Source organism: Hydra vulgaris, chromosome 03 (genome assembly GCF_038396675.1).
Source record: "Hydra vulgaris chromosome 03, alternate assembly HydraT2T_AEP".
In the NCBI taxonomy this organism is placed as follows: Eukaryota; Metazoa; Cnidaria; class Hydrozoa; order Anthoathecata; family Hydridae; genus Hydra; species Hydra vulgaris.
In genome coordinates this window covers 31,498,175-31,512,500 of record NC_088922.1, presented here as the reverse complement: position 1 = coordinate 31,512,500, position 14,326 = coordinate 31,498,175, and the positions used below count along the sequence as shown (strand labels likewise).

The following is a 14,326-nucleotide window of genomic DNA, read 5'->3' as shown; positions in this document are numbered from 1 at the left end:
ATATATATATATATATATATATATATATATATATATATATATATATATATATATATATATATATACACTATAGTATTAATAATAAAATTTTCACCCTCCCCAAAATGAGGGTGTTGTAAACTTAACATGATCATAACTTTAAATGATAATTCGATGAAAGTTAAAACCTGTCAATGAATTTAAATTTAGTAGTAGATAGAAGCAAAAATCTTTTTTTGGATTCATTGCCCTCATATTTAGGGGGAGGGGGCTAATCTTTTGGGGTATTTTTTTTCAATGTCTAATATCCACATAAATACAACAATTATATTTTCGGCCACCTATTTCAATGGAATGTTCCCACTGTGCAATGGAAGCTTCATCCATTCTGTGCATCTCTACACCAGGACTATACCAGTGTTGATATGTTGCTGAGTAATAAAGTCAATAATAATATAATTAATAATAACATCTTGGTGCTCATCTCAATAAGTTCAAGGAGAGTATGGGAGCTTACTGAAAGTAGCATGGCAACTGCTTTTATCAAGATATAAGCAACATAGAATATTGTTATCAAAGGACAGTATAAAATAGTGGACTACATATGGGCTATTTTGTGAAAATGATTTACAGTTCACTCTCAAATAAAGCTTTATAAGTAATTTTTTTCTATCTTTGTTTATTTGATATGCGGTATGTCGATTTTTTGATTTTAGACCAAATGAATGAAAGTATCAAATTTTTCTAATAATTAAATTTTAAATAGAAGGTCTAAAAATTTTCCAAAATATTTTAGAACTTTTAAGAAAACTGTAAAACTTTTTTTACTTAAAGTTGCATTGTGGCAATATCTCTTTAATTTTATTTATAGCATTAATTTGTCATTTTATAAAGTCTTTTGTTTATTGAATAGTGTTAAAAATTCTTAGATTAGTATGCCTTAGTGGCTAAAGTGGTTAGCTTGCTGCGCTTTTAAATTTTAAGGCAGGGGTTTAAATCCTGGTGCTTGCAATTTTTTTTTTTTTTTTTAATCTTTTTTAATTTTTTAAATATATAAATATAAAACCTTTTTTAAAGTTCTATTGATATTATATGCATAGCATATATTATATATTATAACAAAACAATTATTATATACTATAAATTATATACTATAATAAAACAAAAGGCAGGGAATTTAAATAAAGCCTAAATTTTTATGAACATGATAGAGATACTTATGTTATCTGCTTTGGTAATTAGTTAAATCTGTGCGTTTAACATACATTAAAAAGAGAACTTTCTTTCTTATAGGAAAAAAGGTTTTACATTTAAACTTTTATTTTCTTCAAAAATATTTAACAAGGAGAGGGTCCTAATAAGCTGCAGATAGTCTAAAAAAAAATTTAATAAAAACTTATTAGAAAATTAATAAAGAAAAAAATTAATAAGCCTGCACATGTTTTTACAATTTTACAATAAGAATTTATAAGTATTTTATTTGTTCAAAACAAAGATTTTAAAGTTTTTTCTACCACTTACTAAAAAAATTATTGAAACAATTTTATAAAGAATAAGTATAGAAAAAATTTGGTGTGGAAAAATTTGGTGTGGACTTACCATGACCCAAATTTTACGGGTCATTGTAAGTCCATTATTCCACATATTTTTAGGTGTATTTCCACATGTTTTTTAAACTTTTTATACCAATTGTAATTAATCAACATTTTACAACATCAACAAAAAATCAGGATATCAAATCCTTTCAAGAAAGTAAGCAACTTTTAATTTATTCCGTTTTTAATAAAATGTAAATAAACGGAACTTATGACTGCTTTATAAAAGACCACAAAAAAAAAAAAAAAAAAAAGACCACAAAAAAAAAACCAACACACACAAAAAAGACTACAAAGTCAGTTTTTCAATAATCGAAATATTTGACTTTTAAATCCTGCAAAGAATCAGGTAGAATTTCAAAAATTCTTTTATTGAATATCAATTCAGAATTAAGAGCAAAACCTTATTTAAATCAATGGCAAAGCACCCAAGACTTATTAAACTGGTTTTAAGGTGTTAACAAAACAAACTCTTTGATATTAATGACTTTATCCATCAACCTCCAAAAATCTTTTAAAAGAGGCAATTAATTATTTGTAAGCAAAGAAAATCGTGCATTAATACAGTATGCAAAAAAATCTTTACTTTTTTAACAATGGAATAACATGGGTTAAAAAAAAGAGCTGGTCTATTTGATGTCACCATGGGCATCTTTGATGGTGCAGAGGTATGCGAACTAGTTGGTATTTTCTTTTTGTTTCAGCTTTGCAATTTTATAACAAGAATCATTTTGGTCTACATAGAGATGGCGGTTTGATTATTTTTAAAAATAAAAGTTGACAACAAATAAAAAAATTAAAAAATATATTGTGCAAATTTTTAAAATTCATGACTTTCTCATTTCTATCAACTTCTGAAAAATTTAAATTTTCTTGATGTAACCTTAAATCTTGATTTAATTTTACCTTCCAATAATGTGGATAAAAACCTTGCAATAATGTGGATAATACCCTTAATTAAATACATGCTGATTCTAACCATCCACTTAAAATTATAAAAAGTCTGCCACAATTTATGGAAATAAAACTGTCTGTCATATTGTCAAGGGAAGTTATTTTTAAAAATTCTTTCCTGCTTATGACGATGCATTAAAAAAATCTAGATACAATTATACACTCACCTTCCAACCAAACATAAAACCAATACAACGAAAAAAGCACAAGCGGCAATATCATGTGGTACAACCTACCACTCAGCAAAAATGTCGCTGCAAAAATTGGTAAAGGCTCTCTAACCCTAGTTGAGCATCATTTTCTCCGCACAGCGGCCTTGTTTGTCAAAGGTTCGTTTTTCGGAGTTATAGAGTTGAAAAGGGTAGTAGCCTCCTCGTTTGTAGTGGCCTTCTTGGCCTTGAGAAGGTGAATCAACTAAAAAAAAAATGTATATATACATACATATATATACATATATATATATATATATATATATATATATATATATATATATATATATATGTATATATATATATATATATATATATATATATATATATATATATATGTGTGTATATAATTAAATATATTAATCCTGATTTAATTTTAACTTATTTAGAGGTGGTTTAGAAGATCCTCTTGATGACAAAGCTACTCTTCATCAGCAATTAGATCAGGTTTATGTTTTTTACAATTTCAAAAAAAACAACAATGGTTTCATTATTATCAGAAATTTTTTAATTTTTCTAAAAAATCTATTTCCAACAAGGCAATTACTATTTATGTTTTACTAAAAAATGAAGGAGAGTTAAATTTCAAGATTAGAATATGCAAAAAACTGTCAGGAAAACATTACAAGAGAGAGAATTCTGAAACATTAAAAAGCAGTAGAATACATAGCTTGAAATAACAAACTTTTTTGTTGCGGACAATTTGTCTGGTAATTACTTTGGATTGGTAGACATGTCAGACAAAACCCAAGAAAAAATTTTACTTTAAAGAAGGGTGTGCAATTTCGCGCCATTTCTGACCATGCATATAAATTGAATTTTTTTAATTCTACCACAGCTAATAGCTTTGACAACTTATGCGTTTCAAAATATAAGTTTTATGTTTGAAAATATTAGTTGAAAGATAAGTTTGACAATTTATGCATTTCAAAAAGGCCCAAAAAAAAATTAAAAAAGTAACTTATCTTAAAGAAAATGAAAAAAAGCAAGAAAACTAAAATTTAGATAGAAAATTATTTTATGTTATGTTTTTTAAAACATAATACAAGAAGTGTTGTGTAATGTGTTATATAATACAAATTTTTTTTCTCACCATTTTTTGAAAAATTTAAAAAAAATGTTTTTATATTATGCAAAATACTTTTTAAAGTATATTTACTTGTTACTGTAAACAACCATTAGAAGTAACGAGTATGATTGTTTATGATAAGCTTTTTTTGTTTGAGTTATCAAGGATTATTTATCATTTATATCATATATTTATTACATATCGTTATGTCATTTATCAATATATTGGAACAACACACCAGCAACTGCAAAATTCAAAGGTATCACAGAACAGATATGTTTAAATCATGTCTTAAGCGATCAAAGAGTGATTTTTGTAAAGACTGGAGTATTTGGAGTGTCATCAGAAAGCCCATTTTAAAGGTGTGATTAGAAAGATTTTTATTATGATTTTAATAACTGTAGTAGTAATAAAAAGATAAGAAACAATACAGGACCAAGGATAAAGCCGTTCGTACCACAGGATACTGGAAATAATGGAGTGTTATTCATAAAATATGGTTATTAATACCGCAAAAAAGTTAAAATAGCTCAATAGATTTAGAAATTCTAGGAACTTTAGGAACTGTTCTTCAAATATGATTTTAACACTGAAATAAAAAATATTTAAAAAGTCTCAGGAACCTGTTGTTTATCAAATATGACTTTAATACTGCAATAAGAAATCTATATTTTTGGGAGCTATTCCAGATATGATCAGAGCTTATGAAGCAGACCAGCCAAACCTTATGAATAAGATTTTGATTAGGTAAGAGCAATAGTATTTTTGATATGGTAAGGGCAAAATTTGTCCTCACTGCATCCATTTAAAATCTTTCTGTTATTACAATTAACAAGTCACCAGTATGATAAGACCAAAGTTAATATTGACTGTCAGAGAGTAAGTTGTTGAATTCAAGATAAGATATTAAAAGTTTATTAATTTGACTCAAAGACCTTACATAATAGTAGCAACAACAAAACAATAATAACAAGCTATTTATTTTCCATAAATCATTTTTTACAATAGTTTGGATAATAATAAAGATAACAATAGTAATAGTAATAATAATAATAACAATAATAACGATAATAATAATAATAATAATAATAGTAATAATAATATTAACAATAATAACAATAATAATAATAATATATTTTAATAATATAAGATAAAAAAAAAATTAATACAAATTATAGTAATGGTAATAATAAGTATGTTTACAATAATTACAATGAAAAAATAATATTAACAACTAATTTTGTAATGGTAGTTATGAGCATAAAGTTATTTATAATAATAAGTTAATGATTTATTTAGGATGGTGTCACTCATACAGAAATCTGATCAAAGGAGTGACTCCAATTTTTAAACATATAAGTAATAATAAGCAAAGACATGCATTGAAACATATGGACCGTAAACACATAGATTAAAGCACATTGAACATATATTAAAACAAACATATAGAAATCATAATTTTCAGGTTTAATTATTAAAAAATGAAAATAATAAACAAAAAGTACTGATGATAGTTGTAGTAATGACAAAAAGAAAATTAAAAGAATATTTTAATCGTAAGGATAATATGTCTAAAAGTTAAAATAAATAGTTTTTCAGAATTTTTTCAAATTGATATTGTTTAAGATGGAGTAAAGGTATTTTAGGATATAGTTTTTTAGACTCATTCAAAATGCATGCAAGGCTCCTGTTCCATTCACAGATGCACTGATAAACAATAGAGTTTTTACCATACTTCTGGGTTTTAAAAGATGGTAAGAGACTGATTGCATAATAATAAGAGACAGGTTGCATAATAGTAAGAGACTAAGATGATTAGAGGGGTCAGAGCAATCATTAAATTTAAAATTGGAACCGCATATGACATTTTCCAGCATGCATGAAAACAATATTCAGTTAAGCACATGTTAAATAGTTTAGAGAGAAGTTAGAGTAAGTTCTGTAGAATACTGTATAATTGTATACTTGTATAACTGTCAGAGGAATGTTGTCAAGACTACTAGCTAAAAAGAATTTAAACAATAAATAACTTTAGCCACAGACACTGAAACGATTTAGATGTCTTGCAATGAATTATTATTTTTTCCCGAGATATCAGGATTGTTAATCAAATGAGATGAAATATCAGAGTGTTGAAATCAGATTTAAGAGATAAATTGCAAAGAAGTTTTTTGAATTTATGCTTTATTCTTTTGAGATCTAATAAGATCAGACCCATGTATTAAGGATGATGTATTAACTTACCTTTGGTAATGAAACTTATAAAGATTTTATGGAAGTTTCTTGAACCAAAGTTATGTGATAAAATATTAGATTTAGTATTTTGAGAATTATGTACCTTAGCATTAGACAATACCTATTTGCATTGATTTCTTGCAATGATAAAAAGAAGTTTTCAAGAGAATTATTAAAAAATGAGCTTTTTTTATAAGCAGCAAAAACTTTTATAGCTCTTTGTCAAATTTTTAATCAAATAATAATAAAAATAAGTAATTTATTACTTGATAAAAATTATTGCTAAACAAAAAAAAATTGTTACTAAATATAATATATGGATATCTAAGAAAAGAATGTTCTAGTGAAAAAAGAATGACTATGATTAGAAATAAAATCTCAAGATGGATTAGAAAGTTTACAGCAGAACTGCAAAAGTCTTCAACTGCATAAAGTTAGTAGTAAGATAATAGGATGATAGGATGAACCAAGTTGTTCAGGTTGGTTGGCATTAAAGTTATCAATAACAACAATATTGGCAAATGAATAATGCAAATAAGACAAAAAGTTCAAACATCAACATCCAGAAACATCCAGTCTTAGAGAGAAAAAAAAACAATAAAGAAAATAAAGAATATTAGGTAATATAAAGTAATTGAGTTAGCTCTAATCAAAAAACATTTAGAAATATGCAGTCAGAGAGAAATTTTTTTCTCTTCAACTTTTTCTTTATTGTTCATTTTTTTTTTTTTCAAGAAATTTCTTGATATAGAGGACTTTTTTAAAAATTGATGATTGTGCCATTTCGTTTGGAAACCCATGTCGTCGGCCCTGAAAATTTCAAACAGTTTTGCAGTTCATTTCTATTTGCTAAGCTAAAGTTGTATCAAAGGGCGCCTTTTGCGGTCTTAACAAGTTACACAAATTAAAGTTAGCAGAGCATGAGGCTGGTTGTATTTGATTAACTGTTGTTTTGTTATTATTATAGAGTTTATTAATTTAAGTCAGTTAAATGTGTTTTTTGAATTTTATTAGAAATGGTTGAAGATAAATTTTTTTTTAAATTTTATTGGATTATAAAATTTGTAATGTTGGCTTTTGTCATTGATAAATAAAATTCTTGCAAGGATAATGTAAAAAATGGGTAATCATTTACTTTAAATTTTTCTCCTAATACTAATGACCCTTTTTTTGTCCTTGATACTAATAACCCATTTAGTTCTGAAAAACAAGTTTATCCTTTGTTGAATTTTTTAATTGCTTTTTCTTCTTAGACAGAAGTGATTAAAAAGTCAAAAAGGTTATTTTGCTAAGCGTTTTGCTTATTTGACCAGTGTTCTGCATATTTGCACAATGTTCTGCATACTTGGATAATGTTCGGCATACTTGCACATTATTCTGCATTCTTGTTTTAATTTAGTCACAGATTAATTTTTTTTGCACAATAAAATTCTTTTCACTTCCTTGTGTAAAAAATATTTATTCATATAAAATCATCATCATCATCATCATTATCATCATCATCATCATCATCATCATCATCATCATCATCATCATCATCATCATCATCATCATCATCATCATCATCATCATCATCATCATCATCATCATCATCATCATCATCATCATCATCATCATCATCATCATCATCATCATCATCATCATCATCATCATCATCATCATCATCATCATATTGTATATCAATATTGTAGTAATATAGCATTAATATTGCAGGAATCTGAATATATTAAGAACAATTTATGATCTATTAATACCAATAAAAATATATTTTCAATAACGTTTGACTATATATAATTGTAATTATAACTATATGTAGTTAATTATAATAAGTAAAGTATAAAAATCTCTATTATAATATTGAGTATATTTCATTATATAAATGTAATATCTAGATATCAACAATAGCACGCTGTGATTATCAAAAGTCATGCGGTCTTTTGATGCAAGCGTTTGATCAAACAGCTCAAGTTTACCAAGAACTTCTCTCTGGCCAATCAATATCTTCTTCTTTTCTTATACAAGAAGGTAAATTATGTGATTTTTATTTTTGTGTTTTGTATTTATAATTAACTTTTTTATTTTTATCCTTTTATATAAAAATTATAAATTTAGAATTTGTTGCAAAAAAACTGTTATTTAAAAAAAAAAGAATCCTTTTTTAAAGTATTTTTTTAAGACAAAATGTTTAAATTTTAAATAAATTTAAGTTCAAACAAATACGATGATACAAAAGTTATAATTTTTATATAAGTTTATGTTTTACCTAAGTTCAAAGAAATATGATAATACAAAAGTTATAATTTTCATGTAAATTTAACTTCTTTTGAGCCTGCTGCTTCTAGGAAGACTAATAAGCAGGAGACTAATAAACTATAACGGCTTTTTGTTATTTATTTTTTTATATGTTTTTTACGTAGATTAGTTTATAACGTCAGGAGTCATTCTACTGTAATTATTACGTTTTTGTTATGGTTTGTTTACGCTTTTTGTTTTTAATAATGGCTAATGATTGCCTACAGGAATGAAATTTTAAGTCCTGCTAATCAATTATTTTTATTCATCTAAATAATATATATATATATATATATATATATATATATATATATATATATATATATATATATATATATATATATATATATATATATATATATATATATATATATATATATATAGTAGGTTCATCAGGAAGAATTCTTCCTGATGAACCTACTGATAGTGAAACACAGTGTTGAAGTAATCAAAAATTAGATAAGTGTTTTTACTAATTTATTATTGCTCTGTTCTTTTAGAACATTGAACACTCTGTTAGTAGAATACTCTAACATAATTTATATATATAAATATATATATATAAATATATATATATATATATATATATATATATATATATATATATATATATATATATATATATATATATATATATATATATTAGGGTGTCCCAGAAAGAAAAAAAATTTCAAATTAATATTGTGCACTATGTCAATCCTCCTTATTTGGTCCCAGTAGACTACCATTTTAGCTGGAGAAGGTGTTTTAGAAAAAACTTGCATATAAATTTTAATTAGTTTTCCATTTATTGATTGGAACTTTGGTAGTATTCAATATTTTTATAAAATAATCTAATTAACTTAAAGTTAATCATCCAGTTCATTAATTTTGACTGCTATACTTACTGCAACTTTCATAATTATTCTTTATTATAATTGTTCTAAAATGTTTTTTAAAATAAAATACTAAAGAATACAGAAAAAATTAGGTGGAGCAAGAATTAATAAACTTTTAATAATTGGAAAAAGTATATTTCAAAAACAAAAATATAGCTATAAAGTGCTTTTTTTTATCTAAATATTTTTCAAGTCTTGTTTAGTGGCGCATTTAGACACATTCTGCCAGTTGTCTAAAACCACCATCATTGTATCCTGGAGCCTGTCTTTGGAATGTGTCCTTTAATGAAATCCTGCACCAGTTTGATGTGTCTTTCAGCCCTGCCACTAACAACTGCTAATTGACATACACTGGACACAAATGTCTTGAAAGATTTATTGTTGAGATTTTTCTCCAAAATTGACTTTGTTCTCAGAAGTCTTTTTTTTTTTCTCCATCTTTGGTTATACCAAGATGGAAAAAAAAAAGACATCTGAGAAACATGTCTGATTGCTTTGAGAGGTGACACGCTAACTTCATACCTACTCTCACGCTAACTTCATACCTAAAAAAAAGAGCATTGTCATTTTTTAAATTATATAACATTTAAGTTGTTTCAACTTGAAGTTTTATATAAACTTGTAATGTACTTCACTTTTTTATATACAAAACATATATATTTACCTTGTCATAAATGGAATCCACTTATCCAAAATAAGTTGAAGACAAATCTTGGTTGAATCATACAACTTTTTTTTCTTTGCAGTAGGAGTCTCAAAGTCTGAATCATTTTCTGTTCCACTACACTAGGGTTTCTCATTTTCTGTAAATTTAGCATCCCGGGATTCCCGGTGTGCAACTTATTTATCCCGGGATTTACCGGCATTATTTTTAATATAAAAACAAGCAGCTTCTGACAAAGTTACCTTAGCACGCTAATGATAACTTAGTATAATTAGACAATATGGTTATTATGATTTTTGATTAGTAATGCAGAAAATTAACTCAAATTTCTTAAGAAATCAATTATATTTGTTCAGAAAATAAAAAAATTCTCAAAAATTCAAAATTACTATTTAAAATAAAATATTGTTTTAAAAAACATAAGCAATCAATTGATTTGTCACTTAATCGTGAACGAATTTTTCCCATAAATAGACCCGCGGCAGAAAAAGCTCTTTCTGATTCAATTGATGTCTGCTTGATGGTCATTAATGTTGATTATATTCTTTCTAAACTTTCGCTACGTTTTCCAGTTGCCTCAAAAAGTTTGATTTCTTTTGTGAGGTTTTTTAAATTGCTAATGTTTTCTAGAGCTGCTTTTTCTACTTGTTTGACATTACAAATAGTTTCATCCAATTTTTGTTCAAGTGTCAAAATACTATTGCCAAATATAATTGGAGCAACAGGTTGAGGTATTGACGGATCAGAAACCATGTTTTCATTATCACGACTCACTTCAACTATTTCATTATTTGATGAACTAGTGCTAGCATCCTCTATGTACAACCTGGTATAAATTTTTTTGCTGTTGCTTTTAATGCATGTTTAAGCAATAATAGTAGTTTGGATTTGATATTTGATTCCTGATTATAACTAATTGGGTTGTTTAAAAATTTTAGTATATTTAAATTGGCATTTCTGTGTTCTTCAATTCTGCTGCACAGATTGAAGCAGTTTATTAGCTATCAAATTTTTTTTCTCCGCCAAATCATCTAAGATGAATATCATAACACCTTCTGCGTCAAGTAGAGTAGCATTATTTCTACCAAGTCTTTCTATTAACTTTTAATCAACTTTTATCGTTTGCAGAGAAATTGTTATAGTGTTCATAATTGCATATTCATCTTCGGAGATATTCAGAACTTCTTTTAAATTGATCATTGCTTTTAGTATACATGTCTTTACTTTAAGGAATCTTCCTAGCATTGCAACAAGACTATTTCACCTTGTTTTGACATCTAATATCAGCTTCAGTTCTTTATGAAACGTAGATTTTACGTAGATTTGTAAAACATCATTTTTAAGAGGTGGTTTGCGGAACATTCAAACCACTTTTTGAACCTTTTTGAATTGTTAAGGCTATATTTACGCTATTTTGTAAATCATCAATAAACGTAACGCCTGTTGAGCTGTATGACTCATCATTACAGTCAAAGACATCATCAAACTCATCGTAATCACTCAAACTTTCATCGGAATCTTGCAACTGCGATTCAATATATTTTGCTGAAGAGTCTGACTTTTTGTAAAGAACATCACATACTGCCAAATGAAGTCCGTGGGCATAACACAGCTGATGTTCAATACCACTTAGCTGTCCAAATTTTTTCATTATGGATGCTCCGTCAGTGACACTAGCTATGATGTGCTTTTTAATTGATAAATTGAAATCTGGCAGTTTATTTTCAACCAGATCGACAATTTTTTCTGCAGGAAGTGATCCAGCAATTGGAGTCAATCTCAGGTTCCAAAACTTTATTAGTAAGTGTAAATTTACATTTAAATAACGTTGATTTTTTAAAGACGTATATTCGTCTAATGATAAAGAAAATCGCGACCCGCTAGATATTTCTTTTGTTATCTCTAAAACCACAGTTTGTTTAGCTAAATCATATTGTTTTTTTAACATACTCATGACATGGGATGGATTTTTTGGTAATAACATGCCTTTTTAAGACAATGATTTTCTAATAAATTCACTTTTTGTTATGGCATTTATTGAGAAGCCATCCACCGTTGCTAGCTTTGACACAATTTCCTCGATAGTCTGCTGTTTAACATACAATGTGATTTTCTTTTGCACAATTTTAGTTTCTGAACCAGTATCTCCATGTTGATGCTTCATATTTAAATCCAAATCTTTATGTGCCTTTTTTAAATGACGAAGGAGCCCACTTGTTGAAGATCCTTTGCACATTATCTTTACATTGCAATTTTTACAAATTGCAGATTTGCCAGATTTTTCTTAACAAAAATATTGCCATGCTTTCGATCCATTTACAATTGACATGGTATAACTAAATTGAATCGTAAAACAACTAAAGGTAAAGTTATAAATATTTCTTACATCTGTATGTTATCTTATGTATGACTTTATATGTCTTTGTTTGCCGTTTTTTAAATACAAAAATTATTAAATATTTCAATACAGAAAAAGTTTAACTTTTCAATAATCTAGAAGTTTAAAAATCAAACTGTTTTTGTCGCAAGAAATCTTTTTTATATTTTATAATAACAAGAAAAAAGAAAACATTGCATTGCAAATTGCAATGCGATGTTTTCTTTTCCTTGAGTTAGATAGTTTAAGATGGTTTCAATAACATTTCTTGTTTTGCTAGGTTTTAATATAAGATATGAACACATAAAAATGTAACTAAATGCAATAATATTTTTCTTATTTTTGGTCAAATTAGTTCAAGCAGTTATCATATGTAAAATTAAAAAAAAATTATGTTCCGGGATATAACAGTGATATACTGGGAAATCCCGCTGCCACTTTTATCCCCGGGATCCCGTTTGAGAAACCCTACACTACACCCAATAGAGAATTCCTGCTCAAAATTTCTCAAACCTTCTTCTGCTGCTTTTTTCAGTAATTGGTCTCAGTCTCTCTTCCTGTTGCTCTTCTTCTACCAACTTCCTCAGTAGGTTTTTCATTATTTCCTCACCTTCAGCAACTATTTCAGCAAATGTTTTATCATTTTTGTAGGACATCATGTCACTTTCAAACATCTCTTCAAAATATTTGAATCCTTCTTTAAAGCCTCTTTACTCCTTCTAGGATCTTTGCTAATTAACTTGAAAGTGTCTTCCTTGTGTATAGGAAACAAAACATTGGCCTTGTCTAAGAACTCTTGAGTGTGTTGGCTCATGGTTTGTTTGCTCATCTCTAGGGTTCTCATGTTTAAAACTTTGATATACTGGGTATAAAGAGCAATGATTCTATTCCTAAATTAAAAAGTTACAACATTAAAAAAATGTAAACATTTTATGTGTAATAAATTTTCATCAGTCTGCCATGTTCCAAATTTTAACCAGCTCCCTTATGATGCACACATTTAATATTTTGTTTCTTCTATCGGCAAAACACATACACCACGTCATTTAAGCTTCCCTGTACTCCCTAGAGGACATCCAATTTAGGATGACAATGTTTTGATTGCAGTTGCATGACTCCAGTTAATCCAGTAAGTTCTGCGACAAACTTCCCCACAGGTTGGAAGTCTATTTGGCGAAAATATCTGGAGAGGGTACCCCAATAGATAAAGAATTCTTCTTCCTCTAGCTTTTCCAACATGCCCTGCCCTAGCCATATTAAATAATATTTTTTATATTATAAAATACAACAGAATTGATCACAAAATATACAATTTTTTTATATATATTTCACATTTATGTAAAAATTGTTATTAAGTAATCAAATTTATATTACTCAAATTAAAATTAAGTAGCAGTATACAATATATATGCTACTGTTTTTCAACATCCGTATAACTGATAATATATTGAAAATTTATTTCTCGTATTTCTAAATATATTTGCAGCGTTTTAATAAAAAAAATGCAAATAAAACTCTGCAAACTCATTAAAATGTATATGAAACTTTTTTCTAAAACATCTTCTTCAGTTTAACAATGACTTTGAGGCCAGATATTTTTATGGTGGTCTACTAGGACCAAATAAGGAGGATTGACATAGTGCACAATATTAAATCCAAAAATTTTCTGAATTTTAATCTTGCTTGGTCCTCTTTAATTTTTATCATCCAAAATAATAAACATTCATGTCTATTATTTTGGATTTTTGTGGTTTTTAAAAAAACAATGAAGTTTAATAAGTTTTCTCAATTAAATTTAATGGATTTTACATAAAGTATAATTGATTGTCTTCTTTAAACACAAAGAATGGTTCTGTTTTTCTGTTTTTTATCACAAACCTGTTTTTTATCACAAATCTGTTTTTATCACAAATCTGTTTTTTATCACAAACTGTAAATTTATATATCATTATTATTATTATTATTTTTAATATAAATAATCTTAACTTCATATTTTATCCATTCAAGTCAAATTTTATTCCTCTGTGCTTTTTAAATAATGCATTACTAAAAAACAATTATTGTATCAAATTAT

At 26.8% G+C, this 14,326-nt stretch overlaps 1 protein-coding gene across 1 annotated transcript in view; it reads left to right on the top strand.

The window, feature by feature from the left end:
* Positions 1-14,326, top strand: part of LOC101235657 (exportin-7) — a 193,281-nt gene that overhangs the window by 61,967 nt on the left and 116,988 nt on the right. Inside the window, exons 15-16 of the mRNA XM_065792921.1 lie at positions 3,127-3,184; positions 7,934-8,066. Of these exons, the coding sequence (XP_065648993.1) occupies positions 3,127-3,184; positions 7,934-8,066 (191 nt within the window). The remainder of the gene's footprint in view (positions 1-3,126; positions 3,185-7,933; positions 8,067-14,326) is intronic.